Source organism: Amblyraja radiata, chromosome 23, assembly GCF_010909765.2.
Source record: "Amblyraja radiata isolate CabotCenter1 chromosome 23, sAmbRad1.1.pri, whole genome shotgun sequence".
NCBI lineage: Eukaryota > Metazoa > Chordata > Chondrichthyes > Rajiformes > Rajidae > Amblyraja > Amblyraja radiata.
The window spans coordinates 24855390-24878263 of NC_045978.1; the positions used below are offsets into that span (position 1 = coordinate 24855390).

Consider the following 22874-nt stretch of genomic DNA (forward strand, 5'->3'; position numbering starts at 1 on the left):
AAAAGGCACTGTGTTCATTCAAATTCTTTTTCAAGGATTAACTGGGTGAAATGGTAGGCACATTGGAATGCAGGGATATGGATCATGTATAGGCAGAGATTAATTTACCTATTAATTTTGCAACATGTGTAAGAAGGAACTGCAGATGCTGGTTTAAACCGACGATAGACACAGAAAGCTGGAGTAACTCAGTGGGACAGGACGCCTCTCTGGAGAGAAGGAATGGGTGAGGTTTCGGGTCTCAATGGTCTGAAGATAGGTCTCGACCCAAAATGTCATCCATTCCTTCTATCCAGAGATACTGCCTGTCCCGCTGAGTTACTCCAGCTTTTTGTGTCTGTCTTTTAATTTGGCATCATGTCCGGCACAGACATTGTGGGGCAAAGATTCTTTATCTGTTCTGCACTTGTTCTACATTTCTGGTGTCTCCTGGAGATTAACATTCTTGAAATTAGCAATACTTTTGCAACAAAAAAATATTTTTAATATGAAGGTGAAGGACATTCAAACAATGACTGACAGAAATCATACAATGATCGAGATTTTGTGATTAAATAACTAATCAAAAATGTAGCCAAAACACATTTCAGAAAGTTGGACTCATGCAACATTAGAGAATAATTTGGATAAAAATTTGACATTACATTGCCAAATTTTGCTTTCTATTCTCAAACTGTCCAATTAACTGAAATATGGCTCAAAATCAAGGCATGCAATGCCAAGCTAAATGGTGTGACAGATTATGGTCCATTGGTGGAGCGATGATTACTCTTAATTTTAGAAACAACTCAATGATGCAAACATGGTGGTTAAACTACAGGCTATGTAAAATGATAACAAATAAGACAATGTGCTGATGCTTACTTAATTCACACAGAATTCGGCAAACACATGCACAGTACCAATTAGATACCTGTAGTTGGTAGGTGTTCTTTATCTGCTCCCACTTTCTCTGCTGACGAACAACTTCCCTCAGACTGTGAGACTGCAAGACTGCTATCACCAACAGGTACTACTGATTCAGGCTCAAGACTTTGGGGGCTGGCAGCTGATGTGACATTGTTTTGAGAGGTGCTATTCAATGTACTTGCAGGTGAAGAAACAGAGACAGAAGAAGTAGAGCTGCTAGTTGTACCGAGTGTGATGTTAGCAGAAGTGCCTAGATCTGGTTGACAAGCCGGAGAAGGAATATTGGTCTGATTAGTTTCTGTAGGAGCAACTTCTCCTTCAGGGCTACCAGGAAGTGCTGCTTTTTGCCCCTGATCATCAACACCAGGGGAAGCCAATTCAGATGCCGGTGGTTCATCTTTTTTATCTGGGGATGCCTTCTGACACGCTTTGGTCATAAGGAATTGACCGATCTTATCTACTTTCCCTCTTCCTTTGTTGCATGATATTGGACTTCGCCTACTATTATTAGAGCTACCTGGGCTAGCTGAAGTAGGCGATGTTGCAACTGTTGTTGGGTGGGATGAAGCTGAAGAGCTTTGGTCAACCATGCCGTTATTCTGGAGAGATTCACTGAGGTTGAAGTCTGCAGCTGACCTGTGAGGAGATGGTGAGGAGATGTTTGGAGGAGCCGGAGAGGTGGATGGTGGTTGAACTGGGGATGCAGATGACCTTGGAGCCAGCATTCTACTCGTTGGTGCAGAAGAAGAGTTAATGGTGCTATTAACAGATGGGGTAGTTGAAACCGCAGAGCATGATGAACTCTGAGCAGTGTGAGATACCTGGATTACAGTAACAGACTGGGATACCAATGAAGAAGTCGAAGGTAAAGTTACTTTAGGGACGGTGGTTGATTGTGGTAGCAAAGGTTCTTTAACAACCTGGAATACAGATGTATTTATAAATACAGGTGCGGTAATAAATGCTGGCTGTGAACCGGTCGGTACCACTGGCTGTACTTCAGATACTACTTTACTCCCCAAGGTCGGCATCGGGACAACAGATGAAACAACTGTAGGCTGGGACTGAGTCTGTGTAGGTGCAATTACATTGCTTGTAGACTTAATAGGACTGGAATTCAAAAACACTGTTATTGGATTTGAAATAGAAATGGATGCAGACACGACTGGTGTAGGCACCAATGTTGGACCGCTCCGAGTCACATTAGTATTTAATTCTCCTGCTTCCGTTCGAATCGGTGCTAAACCAGCGTCACAAACAAGTTGTGATGATGTGCTAGGAATTTCCTTAACAACAGGTTCATCGGGTGCCGCTGCTTTCTCTTTATCTCCAGGCGTAGATTGTTCCATTTGATTGGAACTAGCGGTCTTAATGGCAGCACCAGGACTGCCAGAAGTATCCAAAAGTTGATTAAATGAAATTGGAACTTCTCGTAAAGATCGAAGGCTTTTTTCATCGCCACATCCACCAGGTTTACTGGCTTCTAGCGGCTTCGTTCCCCTTTTTGCTTGAATCTCAGGCCCTTTTTTCTTTTCCAACTTGTTTATGCTTTGAGGATTGTACTCAAAAGTCACCTGCTCCTTGTTACCAGAGAACTGTTTCAACGCATTGTTGCCACCGCTTTCTTCAGGGTTGTTAGCCGGAATTCTGGCAGACATTTGTGGATTTGGAGCAGTTGGAGCTGTATTGGTGGGATCACTCAAACTTCCGGGAATTGGATTTGACAGAATTTGTGCAGCATTCATCAGAACGTTCTTTTGTACATCCATGTTTGGGATAAGGGCTGGGCTCTGTTGAAGGGTCAAGGTCGACTTCAGGGCTTTCCCACTTTGTCTGCCTGAACTTTGACCAGTTTTCCTACTGGCCCCAGTGCTAGCTCTCCTGCTCGTACTGGGAGTCGAACGTTTTGCAGTAACCTGTTTAGCCGAACTGACTATGACCGAATCCAGTTTATTCGCTTGCGATGCTGTGGAAACAGAAGGGTTGGTGGCATGAGGAGGAATGCTGGTTGGGGCCTGTCCAATTGCTTTCAGTGTTGTTGGATTTAGACCCTGCTGATCAAACCCTCTATTTAGGGGGGGCTGCCTCGGAGGCAAGAGAATGTTGATTTGAGGAGGAAAGAGACCTGCGATAGAAGCATTCAGCCTTTCGGGCGATAAACTGATCTCAGAAGGTTCTGTGCTGGGCGGTCTACTGGTGGGTGTATGGGGGAAGTAGGGTCTGGGACTTGCTCGGTTCGGTGTTTTCGGTCTTGAGGTTTGCGTCGTAGTGGTAGTATTATTCGGAAAATGAAGGCTGTGAGCACCTTGCAAAGGAAGAGGTCCCTGCTGTTGTGGACTTACACCTTGTGTTGGGATCTGCGAATGTCCTGGCTTAGTCCCGGTGATGAGCACTTGAGTTGGTAGGGGAACAGGCTGTGGCCCTGGATTAAGTTGGACTCCAGTGGGAAGCAAATGCTCAGTTCCCATTCCATCAGGATGATGAGCAGTTGGATTGCCTTCCTCGGGGACTGATGATGGGATGTTTTGTATACTTTCTTGGAAAGTCATCTTCCTTAGAGTGTTGCCAGCTTGATGGCCAACCAATAAGGGCATCCTTGATTTATCTGGTGATGGTGGCACTCCACTCTGGCCAGGCATGCTGACCATGACTGCTTTATTACCAACGGTGTTCATTGGCATTCTTGACACATCTGGAGTCAAGGTTGGTTTTGATGGTTTTGTATTGGGGGTCATTGGAATTCTAATTGGTTTTGCCAAGTCCTGTTGTTGTTGTTGCTGCTGCTGCTGCTGTTGCTGTTGCTGTTGCTGCTTCATCATCAACATCATCATCATTTGCTGTTGCTGCTGGGGTTGTTGTTGCTGCTGCTGCTGCTGCTGCTGTTGTTGTTGTTGTTGTTGGGAGTGCTGGATGGGTTGAATGGACGTCTGTTGTAGTGCTCTCTGATCAACTGCCTGCAAGTGGAATCCTGTGTAGAACACACAAAACAGAAAATTGATAATGAGCAACCTGCCAAATCATTACAATTTCTAAACAAGGAATATCCTGAGAAAACACCAAAATCAATTGACCCACTATTTCTTGAAACCTGCCTTTTTTGGGGAAGACACAAAGTGCTGGAGTAATCAGTGGGTCAGGCAGCATCTCTGGAGAAAAAGGATGGGTGACGTTTCGGGTCAAAATCCTTCTTCAGACCCGACCCGAAACATCACCCATGCTTTTTCTCCAAAGGTGCTGCCTGACCCGCTGAGTTACTCCAGCACTTTGTGTCCATCTTCGGTATAAACAAGCATCTGCAGTTCCTTTCTACACACTTTTTTGGGAATGTTGGAGTTTGGCAGCAGAGAAAAAATCACTAATAGATTATAACTGTAATAGGCATTTATGCCACTTAACTGAATAAAACAGAAGATAAAGCTTAGGGTGCCATTATCCCAAAATAAAATTATTTAGGAAGTTTAGTTGTCAATTAATCAAACTTAAAATTTCAAAAGTTAGAATATTTCACGGAGACATGGCTCACCCCCAGCTCCCCAGACTCAGCGGTCCAGCCTGAAGGGTTCTCTATCCACTGTATGGACCGTACACTGGCATCTGGGAAAGGGAGAGGAGGGGGCGTCTGCCTCATGGTCATCTCTGCATGGTGCTCAGACGTGGCAGCCCTGTCCAACTCCTGCTCTCCACACCTTGAACATCTGGCGGTGAAGTACCGTCCCTTCTACCTCCCAAGGGAATTCACCTCCATCATCCTGACCGCGGTCTACATCCCACCCCAGGCAGACGTCCGTCTGGCACTGGAGGAGCTGCACGCCGTGGTCAACAAGCACCAGACGTCTTACCCCGAGGCGTTTACCATTATAGCTGGGGACTTTAATAAAGCCAACCTGAAAAAATCGCTCCCAAACTTCCACCAACATGTCACCTGCTGCACCAGAGGACCAAACACCCTCGATTGTATTGCATTCAAATTTATTGTCATTGTCTCAATTAGAGACAACGAAATGAATTTTCCTTACAGGCAGTATCATAAAAATAAATAAATAATAAATAATAAAACATATTAAAAATAAAATTGAATTAAAAAAAGAAAAGCACAAACACAGAAAGTCCACGACACAACATAACACAGTGGCACCAAGGTGAGGAAGGCACCATAGTCCAGCCAGCCTCCCCTCCGATCTTCCCAGATGTTCATCCGTGGTCTGGGCCTTCCGAGCACCCGCAGTCGCCGCACCGGGCGGCCCGATGTTCAGGCCCTCACGCCGGGCTGGTGGAACGCCGACGCCGATCCCCGACGGTGAACATCCTCCTCCTCAGCGGCCCGGACCTCCTGATCAGCCGCCTCCCGCAGCCGGAGTCCGCAGCTCCCGAGTCCGCAGGCCGAGCCGGGCGGAGTCGCAGGACCCCGCGTTGTTGATCAGCTCCGCCCGCGTTGGGAGCTCCGCAAACCGCAGCTCCATGATGTCGGTGCAGCAGGTCCAGCACTCCGGGCTCCAGACGGCGATCCCCGGTAAGGCATCGCCAGCCCCGCGATGTTACAGCGCTGTCCCGCCACTGCTGGAGCTCTGGTCGATCCCGGCAGGAAAGGCCGCGCCAATCCAGTAGGTAGGCCGCTGGGGGGGTGAGGACGCGACTCGAATAATAGTCGCGTCCTCTCCAGGAAGCGACCGAAGGACGGTATCCCCCTTACCGTGCCCTCTTCCCCCACATAAAGACATTTTAAAAAACATAAAAAACACACTTTAACATAACTAAAAAAAACAAAAAAACAAAAAGATACCGGGCTGAAGGTGGAGGCTGCTGGCACCAGCACCACCGGAAGTACAATAATCACTGCTTGATCACTGCTACACCACCATCAAAAATGCCTATCGCTCTATCCCTCGCCCTCACTTCGGTAAATCCGACCATACCGCGGTGCTGCTTCTTCCTGCCCACAGGCAGCAATTGAAGAGCGCACCACCCCCCCCCCCCCGGATGTGAGGACTACACAGAGCTGGGAGGGGGGGAGGGGGGGGGCAGAGGAACAACTACAGGACTGTTTGGAGTCTGTAGTCTGGGCAATGTTCAGGGACTCGGCAACGGACCTGAATGAATACGCCACAATCATTACAGACTTCATAAAGAAATGTGTGGAGGACTGCATCCCAACAAAAACCTTCCAAGTGTTTCCCAATCAGAAGCCTCGGATGAACTATGAAATCCGCACTCTTCTGAAGACCAGACATTTATGTCTGATGATAGTGGTCTACAAGTAGTCCAGATACGACCTTGGTAAGGCCATCAAAAAGGCCAAAAGGGACTTTCTGGAGGATGAGACTGATGTTCGGCAGCTGTGGCAGGGCTTGAATGCAATCACCCCTACAAGGCGAGATCAGGAGGCAGCTCGAATGTCGGCGAAACATCACTCCCTGACGAGCTCAATGCGTTTTACGCACGCTTGGATAGGGAGAACACTGATGTGCCTTCTCGAGCCCCCATTCGCTGTGATGGTATTTCAGTCAGTCACAGACGCCGACGTAGAAAATCCTTCAGAGGGGTGAACCCTCGAAAAGCACCTGGACCTGATGGTATACCCGGTCGTGTTCTAAAAACCTGTGTGGACCAACTGACTGGAGTTTTTACGGGCATTTTCAACATCTCACTTCTGAGGTCTGAGGTTCCCACCTGCTTTAAAAGGGCGTCAATTGTACCGGTGCCCAAGAAGAGCAAGGTGACGTGCCTCAATGGCTATCGACCAGTGGCACTAACGTCTGTGGCGATGAAGTGCTTTGGGAGGTTGATCATGGCGCAAATCAACTCCTACCTCGTCAAAAACCTGGACCCTCTGCAGTTCGCTTACCGCCACAACAGATCAACGGTGGATGCGATCTCGCTGGCTCTCCACTCCGCTCTGGACCACTTGGACAACAAAAACTCATATGTCAGGCTGTTATTCATTGATTACAGCTCAGCATTTAATACAATCATCCCCTCCAAGCTGGTTACCAAACTCGCAGAACTGGTCTCTGCGCATCCCTCTGCAATTGGATCCTCGACTTCCTCATTCACAGACCACAGTCAGTTCGTATTGATGGAAATGTGCCAGCCTCGATAACAATCAGCACGGGAGCACCTCAAGGCTGCGTGCTTAGCCCCCTGCTGTACTCACTCAATACTCATGACTGCATAGCCGGTCATAGTGCGAACTCCATCATCAAGTTCGCTGACGATACCACTGCTGTGGGACGTATCACTGATGGGGACGAGTCAGAGTACAGAAGTGAGCGACCGACTGACCAAATGATGCCCGCACAATAACCTGGCCCTCAACACCAGCAAAACCAAGGAACTGATTGTGGACTTATGGGGACCCACAGTCACGTTTATATCAACAGGTCAATGGTGGAAAGGGTCAAGAGCTTCAAATACCTGGGCGTGCATATCTTTGAAGATCTTTCCTGGTCCGAGAACACTGATGCAATCATAAAGAAAACACATCAGCGCCTCTACTTCCTGTGAAGATTACGGAGAGTCAGTATGTCAAGGAGGATTCTCTCTAAATTCTACAGGTGCACAGTAGAGAGCATGCTGACTGATTGCATCGTGGCTTGGTTTGGAAACTTAAGAGCAGAAAAGACTACAAAAAGTAATAAACACTGCCCAGTCCATCATCGGCTCTGACCTCCCTTCCATCGAGGGGATCTATCACAGTCTCTGCCTCAAAAAGGCTGGCAGCATCATCAAGGACCCACACCATCCGAGCCATACACTAATCTCCCCACTACCTTCAGGTAGCAGGTACAGGAGCCTGAAGACTGCAACGACCAGGTTCAGGAATAGCTACTTCCCCACAGCCATCAGGCTATTAAATTCGGCTCGGACAAAACACTGAACATTAATAGCCCATTATCTGTTTATTTGCACTTTATCAGTTTATTTATTCATGTGTGTATATATTTATACAATGGTATATGGACACACTGATCTGTTCAGTATTCGTGCCTACTATGTTCTGGTGTGCTAAAGCAAAGCAAGAATTTCATTGTCCTACCTGGGACACATGACAATAAACTCTCTTGAACCTGATCTTGAACTATTTTCCTATGTGGAAATGTTTTTTTCTCTGCTGCGAGCATTTAAATGTAGTTTGAAACAGTGTTATCCAAAACAATGAAACATTTTCCTTCAGAGGTCAACAGATTCAATGAATGTTTTCATTTCAGATTTGAAGAACTTTACATATGAAGAATTTTACATACATTTTTGTTTTTGTTTTTGTTTTTTTTGTTTACACAGAAGTACCAAAGCTTCTCTTATACAAATTACTTACCGGCAGATCGATTTGCAAATTCAGATAATTTGTTGGTTGCTGGGTCCATTCCTACACCCTGCTCTCCTGTCATTTGCTGTGGATCGCCATCATCCAGCCCAGGCTGCATTTGACGGGTATCAGAAACCCTACAACAATTAATATTGTTTTAACCGTGGTACATACACATAATGGTACCTCACCTCATTCATTACTCCAGAGAACTGCAACATCAGAAAGCCTGCAACTTGTGGTTTATGATCCATTATACTAAATTAAATCGATTTCATCTGCAATGTTGGGGGCCATGGCATGCTACATTATTTTACTTCTGATCCCAGGGCTCATAAAACTGCCAATGAAACCAATTTACTGTAATGGAACATGAGCCACAAAATACAATTTATACTGCCAACTTGAGCGGGATAATGCAAACAAGGAAGAAAGAGAGAATAAAAATTATAGTACAAGCAAATCCTACCAACCACAAAAATAAAACATTTATGACGCAGAGCGAGGGGAGGGGGGGGGGGACCAGAAAAAGATTCCTTGTATAAAGGAAGAAAATTAATTAACATCATAATAATTGTAGGAAAGAATTAGTGATGCAAACTCAAGGATCAGATTTCTAGATGTGGAACATCAATAATACTTCTCTGTTGTATTTCATTTTTACTCAAATCTACTTTCAACAAGCAAGCTTTTACTCTGCTTCAAAAGACGAAAGGTTGATCATGATTCGAAAAGTATGAGAATTAACTACCTGCTAAATTAATTTTGTTTTTTGAATGTTAAATTTAATTAGTGGATGACCAAACGCCACGAACAAACCGTAAATGTACATAAAGGACACAATCATAATCTTGAAACACTTGCAATTGTAAAATTATATTGTACTAATATTAATACAGGCACCTCGCATTTCACGCATGTTTGATTTATGCATTTTTGACATAATGCACTGGTTCCTTTAATACCAAAGCACAATTTATGTGCTGGTATTTTTGTAATAATGTGCTTAAATTGACTGCGTATATATTTAATTTAGGCACTTTTGATTTACGCGCTGTTTCTCAAGCACGTAACCCTTGCACAAAACTTGAGGCGACCGTGCGCGTGTGTATATATATATATTTATATTTAATGGCACAGTGGGACACGCACAAGCAAGGGCCGACATCTAAGAAAAAAGAAAACATCACAAGTTAAGAAGCTAACAATACTTTTGGTGATTGAGTTTACTCCACTGCCAAGATGGACGGTTTTTCACACCCCACCGCCTCCCCACCTTGAGATGTGTTTTAAAGTTTAATAGGACGTCTTGAATCAGCTGACAGCACAACTCTTTGGGAGTCAAGAGTTTGGCCCTAATCATGGCAGAAATCACACGACTATAATGGGCAAGTACGCTGCAAGGTCCAAAGGAACTGTTTCCAATTCTCCGCGGCCAACTCGTTAAGAAAGGCAAGTTTTGATTTGTAAATTTACGTTTGTTTTATTTATGTTTTTACGTTTGTTTTATTTATGTTTTTAACAGTCCAAATGTTCTTTAGAGACATGAGAGGGGTATAATTAGTGGGGCACAGGTGTATTTTTGAATTATTATCACGTGACCTCGGTTGGTCCTGCAAAATGGTTAATCCAGCAAGGCTCTGGAAACAAGGGTGCCAGGAAAATCGGTGGTGGACTGTACATGAATCATTCCAATTAGAATAATCTCAACTAGTGTGCAAATACATTTTTGGTTTTATAATAAACCAAATAACCCACTGCTGGTAACTGATCCAAACAATGCAAAAACAACCTGGGCAATTACATTCTCACTCAAATTAGAAAAGTGGAAGATTCTAAATTAACTTCAAAGAATTGAGAAAATAAAATACCACTTCATTGCCATTCTAAGCTAGAACTGAGTGTGGGATCTTCCAATTCAGCTGTACATCCTCTTTGGTAGACAAAAATAATTCCATAACATTTTGTGGAGGAATTATTGGTCTCCTAGCGTGGATTATTCAAAACAACACCACGAGAACAAATCTGATCATTTCTCGCCATGTTTGAAACCTAGCTGTGCAAATTGGCCATTGTATTTCCAACTATTACAATAACTACACTTTAGTTTGCTTTATTGGCAGGGAGAGATTTTGGGGACATTCTGGCAGCTACAAAATGCACTATACTTTCCAGAGAAGGAAATTACCCCACCCCCACAATATACTAGTTAAATTCTGAAGGCAGATATTCCAGCCCACTGTAATAAAAGCTGTTGGAAGAGGAAGTGGCGATGTCTATCCTTTTAAATTATTGCTATTGCTTCTGACAAATCTGCCTCCATGCGTTGTCCACTGAGAAACTGCTGACGTACAAAGTGAAAAGAATCACCAACCTACGGTAAAGCATAGTTCTACGTTAAAATAAATCTGTAGTTTGACAGCATTGTATTCCAGCAAGATAAAGATAGAAAATAGAATTCCCCAACAACTACAGAGACACGCCGTGGAAAGCATTTTATCGGGATGCATCACAGCATGGTTTGGGAACAATTCCAACCAAGACCGCATGAAATTGCAGAGAATTGTGGACGCAGCCCAGACCATTATGTAAACCAACCTCTCTTCCATGGACTCCATTTACACCTCACGCTGCCATGACAAGCCCACTGGCAAAATCAAGGGCGATTCGCACAACAGCCCACTCTTGTCTCCCTTCCCATGAGGCTAGGGGTTTAGAAGTGTGAAAAATGCACACCTCCAGATTCAGGGGCAGTTTCTTCTCAGCTGTTATCAGGCAACTGAACCATCCTACCAACAACAAGGGAGCAGTCCTGAGCTACTATCTACCTCATTGGAGGTTCTCGGACTATCTTACTTGGTCTTTACTGGACTTTATCCTGCACCAAACGTTATTCACGTCATTCCCTTTATCATGTATCTGTACATTGTGGATGGCTCGATTGCAATGATGTATAGTCTTTCCAGTGACTGGTTAGCACGAAACAAAAGATTTTCCACTGTAGCTCGGTACATGTGACAACTAAACTCAAAGTAATACATTTTTGTACCAAATAATGAAGGTTGATTCTGAAAAACACTATCGAAAAACTTTTATTTAGTCCACTGCTGGGTAGATAAAGAATGCAAAGGAGACAATCAAGCTCAACTTCAATCTTGCTTTGACAGGAACGTTTCTCATTTATGTCCCAGAACCAAATGATTAAATCCCTGACTCCTTGGGCCAAGGTCGAGGGAAATGAAGAATGTGTCACATTATGCTTTAATTTGCTGAGATGACCAAGTTATACCAGTGAGTGACTGGATCTTATAGAGACGGTTCAAGGTCTGATCTCTCCTCAGTTACAAGATAGACAAGCTAAAATCAAATGAAACAAGTTGCAAGTTGCCTTCACAGCCAGAATAACTGGAGGCATTAGGCAGCACCTTTGCTCTTGATTGGCACCCAGCAATCTTGTTGAAATGCAGAGATTGGGCAAACACAGAACTGGGTGTGGTTGTGATGCCCACCCCACTGCAGAGTCGTTTTTTTGATACAAGCCTTCTTGACTCTTGCATGAGGAATGACCCAAGAACTTTGGTATCCTGTTGAGCCACAGCCTTACAAATAGATCAGTATTTTCAGAGGGTGGGTAAGCAAGTGAAAAAAACTGACAAGAAAAATAAAATAATTATCAAAAAATAGATTAATTTAGATCACCACAACGAAGACAAAAATGCAACAAGGACAGCATTTCAAACACAACCAAGAAAGGTGCTGTATTACCAGAAAAACTTATCATAGCCAAAGCTTTCAAAACTCCATGCTTCCATGGAGAACCCTTGGTAAACTTACACATGTTGTGCTTGTTCTTCCGGCTGTTGAGATCCACTGTTCTTTTTCTTCTGCGAACGCGATGGCTTCTTCTTCTTGGGTTTGTTGACAGCCTGGTTGTTCTGTTTGTTGGTCATAGCAAACTGCGCGGACGTAATATCACTCTGCAGCAAGTTGACGAGCAATGGACTAGTCAGAGTGACATCTTTATTGTTCGGAAAACCAGAGGCAGTGACCAACGACACCTGACTCCCACTTGCCGTGGTGCTGTAAGGAGAGCTGAAGGTCATACCGTGGGCTGCAAAATGGGAACCAGCAGAATGACCTGGCTGCATTGTTTGCAAATGAGAGGCAACTGCATTTTGCTGCATTTGAAGATCAGGCAGCATCTGTGTTACATTCATGTCGCTGGTTGATGTCGTATGATCACCATGCTGCTGAGTTATATGAGGCACTGAAGTTCTAAGCCCTTGTCCCTGCATGCCAATCCCTTGAGAATTCCCATTCAGAGGATTCTGCTGGATCATCTGTGTGGAAAATTGAACTATATTACCCTGCGAGTTTGTGGCAGGTCCCCTCATCATCTGGCCCGGCCCCACAATTAAGTTTTGTTGGTTCTGATTAGTGAAACCTTGTTTGTTTCCCTGCACCTGCCGAACAACAATCTGCTCGGGGAGCCCCATCATTTGGCTCTGTTGCAAGATTGCTTGGCCTTGGGGACCTATTAACTGCCCATGCGTAGTCATTATTTGCTGACCCTGCTGTGGATGCAACTGCTTGGGCGGAGTCATCCTCTGTCCAGGTGCAATGACGTTGTGACCTTGGGACGTCGCCATCATCATTTGGTTTTGGATGAGCTGAGGACGAGAAATAATCATCTGGCTTGACGGATGAAGACCTTGAGTTTGAACATTCATCACCTGGCCTTGTGAAGGTGCAATTTGCTGATGCATCCCAATGAACTGCGACTGAAGGCCCTGTTGCCCTTGCATGTTACCCATATTCACTTGAGTATTGAGAGACTGCTGGTTATTCATACTCCCATGAAGTCCAAGAAGATTTGCTTGCATCATATTAGTTGGCCCATGAGACTGTACATTCATAGGATTTTGGGAAGCAGCAATATTTGGACCACCTAGAAACAAAATTGCAAAGGTACAGTGAACTTCCGAAAATAATTATGCATGTATCAATTTCTCACATTTCCCTTGTGGCACATGGGGGGCATTTGCCCCAAAGCTCTGTTGACCCTCTGCTGAGAGGAATTCTATTTTCTCATTTAAATGAGGAAATCCTCTTCCTCTAGATAATATTCAGAATAGCAAAATCTGTTCATAAAGACTAAATACACTCGAAAATTAAGTATGATTATAGGGCTACCAGTCAGTTAACCACAACCATGAGGCCCCAAATTTCTCCCTTGAACCAGACCCAAACATTAACCCAACCATTTTTTTTCCGGCATAGCCAACCTGGATGCGGTGCATTCTGATTCGGCGGCACCTGCAGAATACCACTGTTCATTGACGTGGCAGATGCAACTGCTTGGTTTATCTGTGATTGAGTGAAGTTATGATTAGGCTGACCAGGAGGAAAGGTTGGTGGAAGACGCTTCGGCATGCCTGAAACAAGGAGAAATGGATACATAATTTCACTGTATTTGCTAAATTTAATTCCACCTCCAGATATATTGCTGGAAGCGACAAATTCTGACATATAGAAGGCATTTTACAACCCTGAAACATCCCGAAACATTTTACACCCGAGAATACAGTCAGCTTGTAGAGCTTCTGGCCCAATTCCAACAACCCATGTTTAATCCCGATCTAGAGCCAGAGTCATACAGGTGGAAAAAGGCTCTTCGACCCAACTTGTCCACGCTGAACAACATGCCCCATCTACACTACTCACACCTGACTGCATTTTGCCCATATATTCCTCTAAATCTACCCATCCATACACTTGTCTAAATGCTTCTTAAATGTTGCGATAGTACCTGCCTCAACTACCACCAACTACCAGCAGCTCTGGTGCCGTTTGTGTAGAGTTTGCACGTTTTGTCATTGTGTGGATTTCCTTCAAGTGCTCTGGTTTCCTCCCATATGTCAAAGATGTGTGGGTTGGTAGGAATGCCCATAAATGGTTTGTGGTGTGTACGAGAGTGGTAGAATCTTGTGGACAGCCAATGGGAACGGACGATTTAATTAAAGGATAGTATAAATAAGCGTTTGATGGGTGGCCCAGACATGATGGGCCGACAGAGCTGTTTCTTTGCTACACCACAAAGCCATTGTTTTAATGTGGGAATCACAACAGGGCTGTTATCAGGCAAATTAACCATCCTACCAACAAATAGAGAGCAGTCCTGAGCTACTATTTGCCTCATTGAAGACACTCAAGACTAGCTTTAATCGGACTTTACCTTGCACTAAATGTTATTTCCGTTATCATATATCTGTACACAGTAGACGGCTCGATTGTAATTATGTTTAGTCTTTCCACTGGCTGCTTAGCACGCAACAAAAAGCTTTTCACTGTACCTCAGTGCACGTGACAATAAACTAAACTAAAGATGCAAAAGACCAACAAATTAAAAAAATAGAAATGATTGAACAGATGTCTATAAAATTGGCAGCAATTTTCCTCAATTTATCAGCTAACAATGGGTGACATTGTAGCTTCCAACTACATCACTGAAGATTAAAATAAGTCAAATACTTACCTCCTAAGGTGGAATGGGAGCTCTGTGCCAGCTGATTTGCCTGCATCATAAACCCGGCAGGCAAGTTTCCTTGCTGAACAATGGGACCTCGATTAGGAGAACTCTGGCACACCGCTGGCTGAAATGTCTGGGAGAGGGAACTGCTCTGTGGTGTTCTCGGCCCAAGGTGCTGCTGTGGCTGATTGACTGTTGGAGAGGAGGAAGGGGAGCCTTGCTGGAAAGTAGAAGGAGACGAGGCCGGAGACTTGTTAGTGAGGTGAGCTTGCTGCAGGGGTGTGGGAACTCGGGGTGGTCCTCCCTGGTGACTCTTTGGCGGTGGTGAAGCAAACTGCGGCGAGGTGCACGGCTGAGAAAAGGTTTGATGAGCCTGTGAGGTTTGTTGACTTCCAAAGGGGTATGGCGGTGGAGGATGAGCAGGGGTCTGTACTGTTGCCAGGGGAGGCCTCGCCTGAAGCTGTTGAGGCTGCATTTGACCAGGCATGGGAGCCTTCTTCCATATTGGATTTGCCAAAGTTCCCAAAGCACCCTGGGTGACTGGGGATTGGATCGCTGCTGAAGCCACTTGATTCCATGTGCCAGCAATGGAAATCTGAGCTGGATTAAATGGTGAACGCCCGCCTTGTAATTGGTGTTGCTGCAGATTGGCTGGTGCTATCTGTCGACTGGTTGACATTGCTTGTACAATGTGAGGTTGCTGGGGCAATGATCCGGAGTGGTGCCCCGATGCTTGAATGTTTAGAGTTGAAAGCACTGAATCCATACCTGCTTAAAATATGAAAAGTCATTTTCAAACTGTAAATGTTCCAATAAAGCTCTCCAATACAATTCCACGCTTCAAAAGCATTTCACTGGCATGCCACACTGCCTGACCCACTGGAGTTCCTCTACCACAGTGACACAGCAGTAGAGTTGCTGCCATACAGCGCTAGAGACTCGGGTTCGAACCTGACTACGGTTGCTGTGTATACGGAGTTTGTACGTTCTCCCCGTAACCTGATGGGGATTTTTCTGGGTGCTCTGGTTTCCTCCCTAAGCTCCAAAGACATACAGGCTTCTAGGGTAATTGGCCTGGTAAAAATTGTAAATTGTTCCTCGTGTGTGTAGGATGGTGTTAGTGTGCGGGGATTGCTGATCAATAGACAATAGGTGCAGGAGTAGGCCATTTGGCCCTTCAAGCCAGCACCGCCGTTCAATGTGATCATGGCTGATCATCCACAATCAGTACCCCGTTCCTGCCTTCTCCCCATATCCCCTGACTCCGCTATCTTTAAAAGCCCTATATAGCTCTCTTGAAAGTATCCTGAGAACTGGCCTCCACCGCCCTCTGAGGCAGAGAATTCCACACTCACAACTCTGTGTGAAAAAGAGTTGCCTCGTCTCTGTTCTAAATGGCTTAACCCTTATTCTTAAACTGTGCCCCCTGGTTCTGGACTCCCCCAACATCATTTTTTTTTAAATTTAACATTACAACACTATATTTGTCTTTAAAGAGGTAACAAATACGACTTTTGAATGCCCTTGGGAAATTTCAGTTAGAAACAAGAACAGAAAATGCTGAACATACTCAGCATAACAGTCAATGCAGTAGGGGAAACAGAATCAATAATTCAGCTCTATCTTTGGGTCATTGTCCCAAAACATTAATTGTTTCGCTCTCCACAGAAGTTTCCTGATACACCATGTTTCTAGCATTTATCATTTCCATTTTGGAATTTCACCATCAGGGGGAGGGCAGGGGCAGGGGCAGGGGGAGGGCGGGGGCGGGGGGGGGGGGGGGGGGGGGGGGGCGGGGGGGGGGGGGGGGCGGTGGGAGGGCGGGGCTGGCGGAGGGCGGGGGCTGGCGGAGGGCGGGGGCTGGCGGAGGGCGGGGGCTGGCGGAGGGCGGGGGCTGGCGGAGGGCGGGGGCTGGCGGAGGGCGGGGGCTGGCGGAGGGCGGGGGCTGGGGGAGGGCGGGGGCTGGGGGAGGGCGGGGGCAGGGGCTTACATAAGGAAATCAGGTCATTTAAAGACCATTATTCTAACCTTTCATAGCCTATGAAAATAAAATTGGCAACAGCAGTTAGGTTGCTAATAAGGTTAGGTAAGAGGGATGAGCAAACAAAAAAAAAATCAGTTTTAATCAGGGTTTTACGCTATATCATGGGATAGCAGTCTGCTGGTGTGAGTAGTCAAAGGGTCCGTCTTTAAATAATCTGCCATTTTGAAACTTTACTCCTTGCAACAAAACTGCGCACTGACACACTAACATAGTTAAAAGCATTCCTAGTTATGGAAAGTAGCAGCTCATAAATTTGTATACAGTTGGAAAGCATGAAGATGTATTTTCATATAAACAAACTCTTTAGTAACCATGGACTAATTTGCAAGAGTGTCAAAAGCCTCCTGTTTGTGCTTTAATACTGTATCCAGGCAAAACAATTTTTCATCAAAAAAAATGTGCCTCCCAAAAAAGTTAAAACTCTGCATACCAAAGTCCACGTTAAAACTGAAAGAACTGTTCTCACTGAGAACTATTTTGTCTGCGAGTGCAATTACCTGCAAGGAAAAAAAGTTTTAAATGCAAAACATTCCCGTTCTTACCAGGTTGTGCGGTGGGTCGAGTGGAGGGATGCGGTAATCTATTTTGCATCATCTCTGAACTTGCTCCACTGCCGACCAAGGAAGCTGTCATGTTGCTGCTCGAGTGAAGCATGGGAGCAGATGGATTGTTAACTCTTATCAAACCTATTTTTAAATATAGAACACGGAATTACAATCCTGTTGAATAGTTTTAGTTTGAGAGATACAGCATGGAAACAGGCCCTTCAGCCCACTGAGTCCACACTTACTACTGATGACCCGTTGACACTAATTCTATGTTATCCCACTCCCTCGCCCACTCCCTATACACTAGGAGCAATTTACAAAACAACCTATAAACCTGCACGTCTTTGGAATGTGGGAGAAAAACGGAGCACCCGGAGGAAACCCACGCGGTCACGAGGCAGTGCAAACTTGACACAAGACAGCACCCGGGTCTCTAGCGTTGTGAGGCAGTGGCACTACCACCTGCGTCATTGTGCCACCCCTATTTTGGAAAATTCTAATTGCCTCAACAGTACTTGCACCTGGACAAACTTTTTCTCCCAAATTATATTTCTTCCTTTTCCTAATCACATCATCTCAACATTAACAAGCACGTGTGCAAATTTAAAATCTTTGTAAACGCTTTCGCTCCTCAGGAGGATTCTTTTTCCAGACAATGTAATTCCTAAACATAGACAGTTGGCTTTTTATCAGATACAAATTATTTTATCACCAGATCAAAACTAACCACTTTAAACACACGTCCTTAATCGCCTCCCCTGGTTATCTGGAACAATTCTTTAACCAATTGATAATGTCCCGTTTTCACTGTCACCTTCATTTCAGCCACTGGTTTATTCAATCTCATAGCTCTTAGGAATCTAGATATAACTCAGGTTTCCTTGAATTAAATCATTTAATTCAAATCATTTAAAATAAAACATGCCAAATATCCATTTACCTACAGTACTTATGTACAAGGATGGAAATAAATCATGAATACAGAAAATGAATGCTTGAAAGTATTGAAAGCAAAATTGTGGAATAACTTAAAAGGGTCATATGCTTGATGGAGATAGCTGAAATGGCCTTTCTTGTCCACAATGACCTTGTGACCTTTATCTTACACCATCAGTCAAAAGAAAACATCTACAGGCATGGGTTATTTCAAGCAACGGATTGTAGAACTGCATTTTGAATGGACCACTTTGGCATTGCTTCAAAATACCTTGTCCTCCTTGCAAGGAAAATCCTGGTTCCATTCTGATTGGATTCACTGGCCCATTTACTCTGATCTCTTGGGCTCTCTGCTGTACCAAAGCCAAATTAATAACGCCTTCACCTGGAAAAAAAGTTTTGGAAATTTGAAATATATTGGACAAAACCTTTTATATAATTAGCTCATCTGACTGAAATATTTTTGAACATCAAAATCAGAGTACAAAATTGAAATCTGACTAGTGTATCTGATCTGAAGACAGAGTGCTGGAGTAGCTCAGTGGGTTTGGCAGCATCACAGGTACTGACTTTCCCACCATCAAAGGGATCTACAAAAGTCGCTGCCTCAAAAATGGAGCCAGCATCATCAGTGACCCACACCATCCTGGGCACACTCTCATTTCACTCCTGCCATTGGGAAGAAGGTATAGGAGACTGATAATAGTAACATCCAGGAGCAGCTTCTTAACTACAACCATCAGGCTATTAAAGACTATAACCTCCAAATATGCTCTGATCAATATAGTATATGGGTGTTTCCATAAATACAGCACTCAGTAATGAAACTGAAGGGCTCCAAACTTCCAGGTTATTTTCTTGTTTTTATTAAGTAGTATAGATCATGGTCTATAGCTAAAATAATGAGGTGAAGCAACAATAAATAAACCCGTTTTTACAAAGAAAAATATCAGATAGGTCCCTGTGTTTTCTTGCTTTTTTTGTGACATTTTTCAAGCAAGATTTCATCAAATCCTTAGGTTAATTTATACCAGAAAGATTACATCAATTTTGCAATTAAATAACTCTAAATAAGCCAAATTTGATTATGCTTATGATTTTTATCATTTATCACTCGATTCGATGGTTTTCTGATGCCTAAAGTTTTTGCAGCACAACTTGAGTAGCAGTGTCCCTTTGGTCACGTGTGAATTAAAAGCAGAGTACCCGTTTTTATATTTATTGGATTTTTTTATTGGTTATATTTTGTGTTTAAGCTTTCCATTGAAATACTTAATAATGATTAGAACTTACAATCATGAAATAAAAATCTAGTTTGCTCACCTATTTTATCGATTCTAATTCTGTAGGCCCTCCTGATGTCTAACGTCAATGTTATTACTTTTTTGACATCGTCAATGCTATAACTTTTTTTTTTTTGCATTCGTCGCGATTTAAAAAAAATTCAAACAACGCGGTGGTAACTACGGATCTCGTGGTGGGTTATTTGCCAACATTTTGTAAGGGAGCTTGGAAATCAGTATAAGAGACAGTGTCCCAGTGGTCATGTTGTGGGCACGCTGTGCTCTGGATAACACTGTGTTCACTTTTTTGTTTGGAATCATTGGTCAGTAAAAAAAAGTTTGCGATTTTTCGTTCTTTTCTCGTAAATGTTGCTTCTTGTTTACTATAGAAATGTTTAAATTCCGTTAAACTTTCATTGCTTGTTGCTATGTTATTGTAAAGTGTGAGCACTGAAGGGAATCAAAAGTGATCTGGTCCCAGAAACGCCTTGTCTTGAAAGCATGCTCCTTTCTACACAGATGATTTTGGTTCCGGGCAAATTTCAAGTAAATTAACATCGATTTCAATGAAAGATATATTTTTTCTCATTTATGTATATTTAGAATTTTAATCTCTCGTTTTGTTTTCAAATTTTGAGTATTCAATTTTGGTCGATTTTGATCACAAATTAGCTCAAAAGGATTAATTTTAATTAATTAAGATAAAAAGTCAATTTTTAATGGTGGTATTCCATTATAATTTAATAACTTTCAAATTTTGGCCACCCATGTCACAGGTTGGCACCCTTATTTATGGAAACACCCATGTATAAAACTTTTGTTGTTGTTTATTATGGGTTTTACAGAATACTATATTTACCTATTTGTTCTGCTGTTGCAAGTAATCATTTCATTGTCCCATTTTGGGACATGTGACAATAAAACAATCTTGGCTCTTGGCATGGCCAGTCCAAATTAACCAAAGCCCCATGACTTCTAATTCTAATTGATACCCGAACCAAATGCAGGTAGTTGGGTAATCAAATTCTGCAAGGATAAACTTCAGAACAGTAACGTTTACTTTAGATTTTGTTCAGTGCACTGGTACATAGTTGCAAACTTTACATCCATAGTTGTAGTATCCTATTGAATCTCTTCACAACTCAGCTAAAACATCTATTTATCTCACAATAAAACACATAGGATACCTTCAATCTGAACAGAAAGAATGCCCAAGTCCCGCAACTGCTGGTTATTATTCTGAGCCAACAGTCGTAGCCGCTCTGCAGCTTCTCGGGGAATATTAAACGTTACACGGACACTGTTCCATGGCTCCACTTTCCCGAGCTTCAGTTTGTTCGAATCTAGTAGAGGTTACCAAATGTTTCATAGTCGTTAATGATTTTTGACGCTCTTCCTACAAAATAATTCTTCATTTAAAACTACACATTAGCAAACATTTTGCAGTTTGTCAGTAGGGTGTCAATTAATGCGCTCCAATGGTGTGAATTATATTCTGCACTCTATCTTCCCCGTTGCTCTATCTATTGCACTCGAGTTTGAACTATCTATTTATGAGGGTAGACAAAAATGCTGGAGAAATTCAACGGGTGAGGCAGCATCTATGGAGCGAAGGAAATAGGCAACGTTTCGGGTCGAGACCCTTCTTTTCTATGTATGATATATCTGACCTGAAGACAAAGTGCTGGAGTAGCTCAGTAGGTCAGGCAGCAACTTAGGAGAACATGGATATGCAATGTTTCGGGTTGGGACTCTTCTTCAGGCTTATTGTTGGGGGGGAGGGCGGGGAGAAGGGTGGAGAAGAAAGTAGGATGAGGTGCAGGACAAGGCCTGCCAAGTAATTGGCCTACACAGGTGAGGAGCGTTATTTGATCAGCAGATGGTTGGACAAAGGCCACAGATGGAAAGACATGATGAGAGTCTTTTTGGCTGACGAATTGTGAAGAAAGAGGAAGGAATGTAGGTGGAAGGAGAGAGGAAGGGGAGAAATAGGTGCAAGTTAAGTTGGGGCTTCTGTCCTTTCATCTCTGCCCTTTGTCCAACGATTAGCCCAAAGAACCTTTCTCACCTATCTGTGTCAGCCTATTATATGCCAGGCTTTGACCTACCCCTCCTCTTCCAGCTTTCTTTCCCTGCACCTCCACAATCAATCTAATGTATGGTCCTGACCTGGAACTTCACCTATCCATGTTCTCCTGAGATGCTGCTTGATCCATTGAGCTACTCCAGTGTCAGTTTTGTAAACGAACATCTGCAGTTCCTTGCTTCTGTATATCTGATCTGTTATTGGATAGCATGTAAGATAAAGGTTTCTCACTGTACCTCAGTACATGTGACAATAATAGACCTAAACCTAATACATTATTTTCAACTAGGGTTAAGATTACTTTCTTTTATGGACTGACTCTAACCATTATTAAAACAGCAAAGATCAGAGGATAAATTTGAATATGTTTTAATGTCCAAGGATAGCCAACAATATTATACTTGTTCGGTCCCATTTTCCTGGGCATTTAAATCTTCAATAGGCTGCTTGTTACATTTTCCACAATCTAAGCAAATGTGGGTCGAATATTGCTGTTTTAAAATCGTCATTCTGATTGATCAGCAGTGGACATATCAAGGAAGGGTAGCATTGTTAGTTTGCGTTGTTATTTTATTAAAAATCAGGGTAATTTAGGAGTTCCATGCTAATATATTTTCAGAAACCCAATGGGGAATGAAGATACAGGCTACCCTCAGTCGCTCCCAATACCCAATTGATCAAAACATTATCATGAATAAACAGCGAGCAATGTTATGAATGTCACCATTACAGATGTCAAACTTCTTATTGCAAATAAGTTTTGTACGGCCCATTTCTATTAATCATAACACTATAGCCACATTATCTTACATGAACAGCATGGACAACGAGGCAAAAGCTACTTTGGTTTGCAAAAGAAAAGGTGATGTTTTTGAAGAACTTCTTGGAATACAATTCTTACCCATTTTCAGAAGGCATGGCATGTTATTAACAATCTGGTCCAGTTTATTTGAAAAATCACCATCTTTCATGTTCCCCTTGAAAGCAATCCAAACTGTAAAGTCATCCTCGCCAACTTCCAGATTCAGATGAGCTTCTTGTAACACCAGGTTAATTCCCTCAATGGGTGTAGACCACACGGTGCCGATCATGCCTTCCAAACTAGGTAGGTCGTCAGAGTCCATTTTGTTTCAGACTGAGGACTGATGGTGAGCCATAGAAGCTAATGGTCAAATAAAAACAGGTTAATGCAAATTGAGTATCTTGGACGAAATACACGATGATATGATTCACAAT

The 22874-nt window shown here is 43.4% G+C and overlaps 1 protein-coding gene across 5 annotated transcripts in view; it reads right to left on the bottom strand.

Annotated features, from left to right (window-relative positions):
- The window catches only part of ncoa6 (nuclear receptor coactivator 6), a 48910-nt gene that overhangs the window by 11427 nt on the left and 14609 nt on the right, over positions 1-22874 (bottom strand). Inside the window, exons 2-10 of one of the 5 annotated variants that reach the window (XM_033041854.1) lie at positions 22540-22800; positions 20740-20895; positions 18541-18654; positions 17328-17471; positions 14748-15509; positions 13498-13647; positions 12047-13160; positions 8222-8349; positions 1427-3877 (exon numbers count right to left, since the gene is read on the bottom strand). In XM_033041854.1, the coding sequence (XP_032897745.1) occupies positions 1427-3877; positions 8222-8349; positions 12047-13160; positions 13498-13647; positions 14748-15509; positions 17328-17471; positions 18541-18654; positions 20740-20895; positions 22540-22762 (5242 nt within the window). In that variant the 5' untranslated portion in view covers positions 22763-22800. Of the gene's footprint in view, positions 1-913; positions 3878-8221; positions 8350-12046; positions 13161-13497; positions 13648-14747; positions 15513-17327; positions 17472-18540; positions 18655-20739; positions 20896-22539; positions 22801-22874 lie in introns of all 5 variants that reach the window. The other 4 variants (XM_033041851.1, XM_033041853.1, XM_033041850.1 and 1 more) reach the window with 4 other exon arrangements.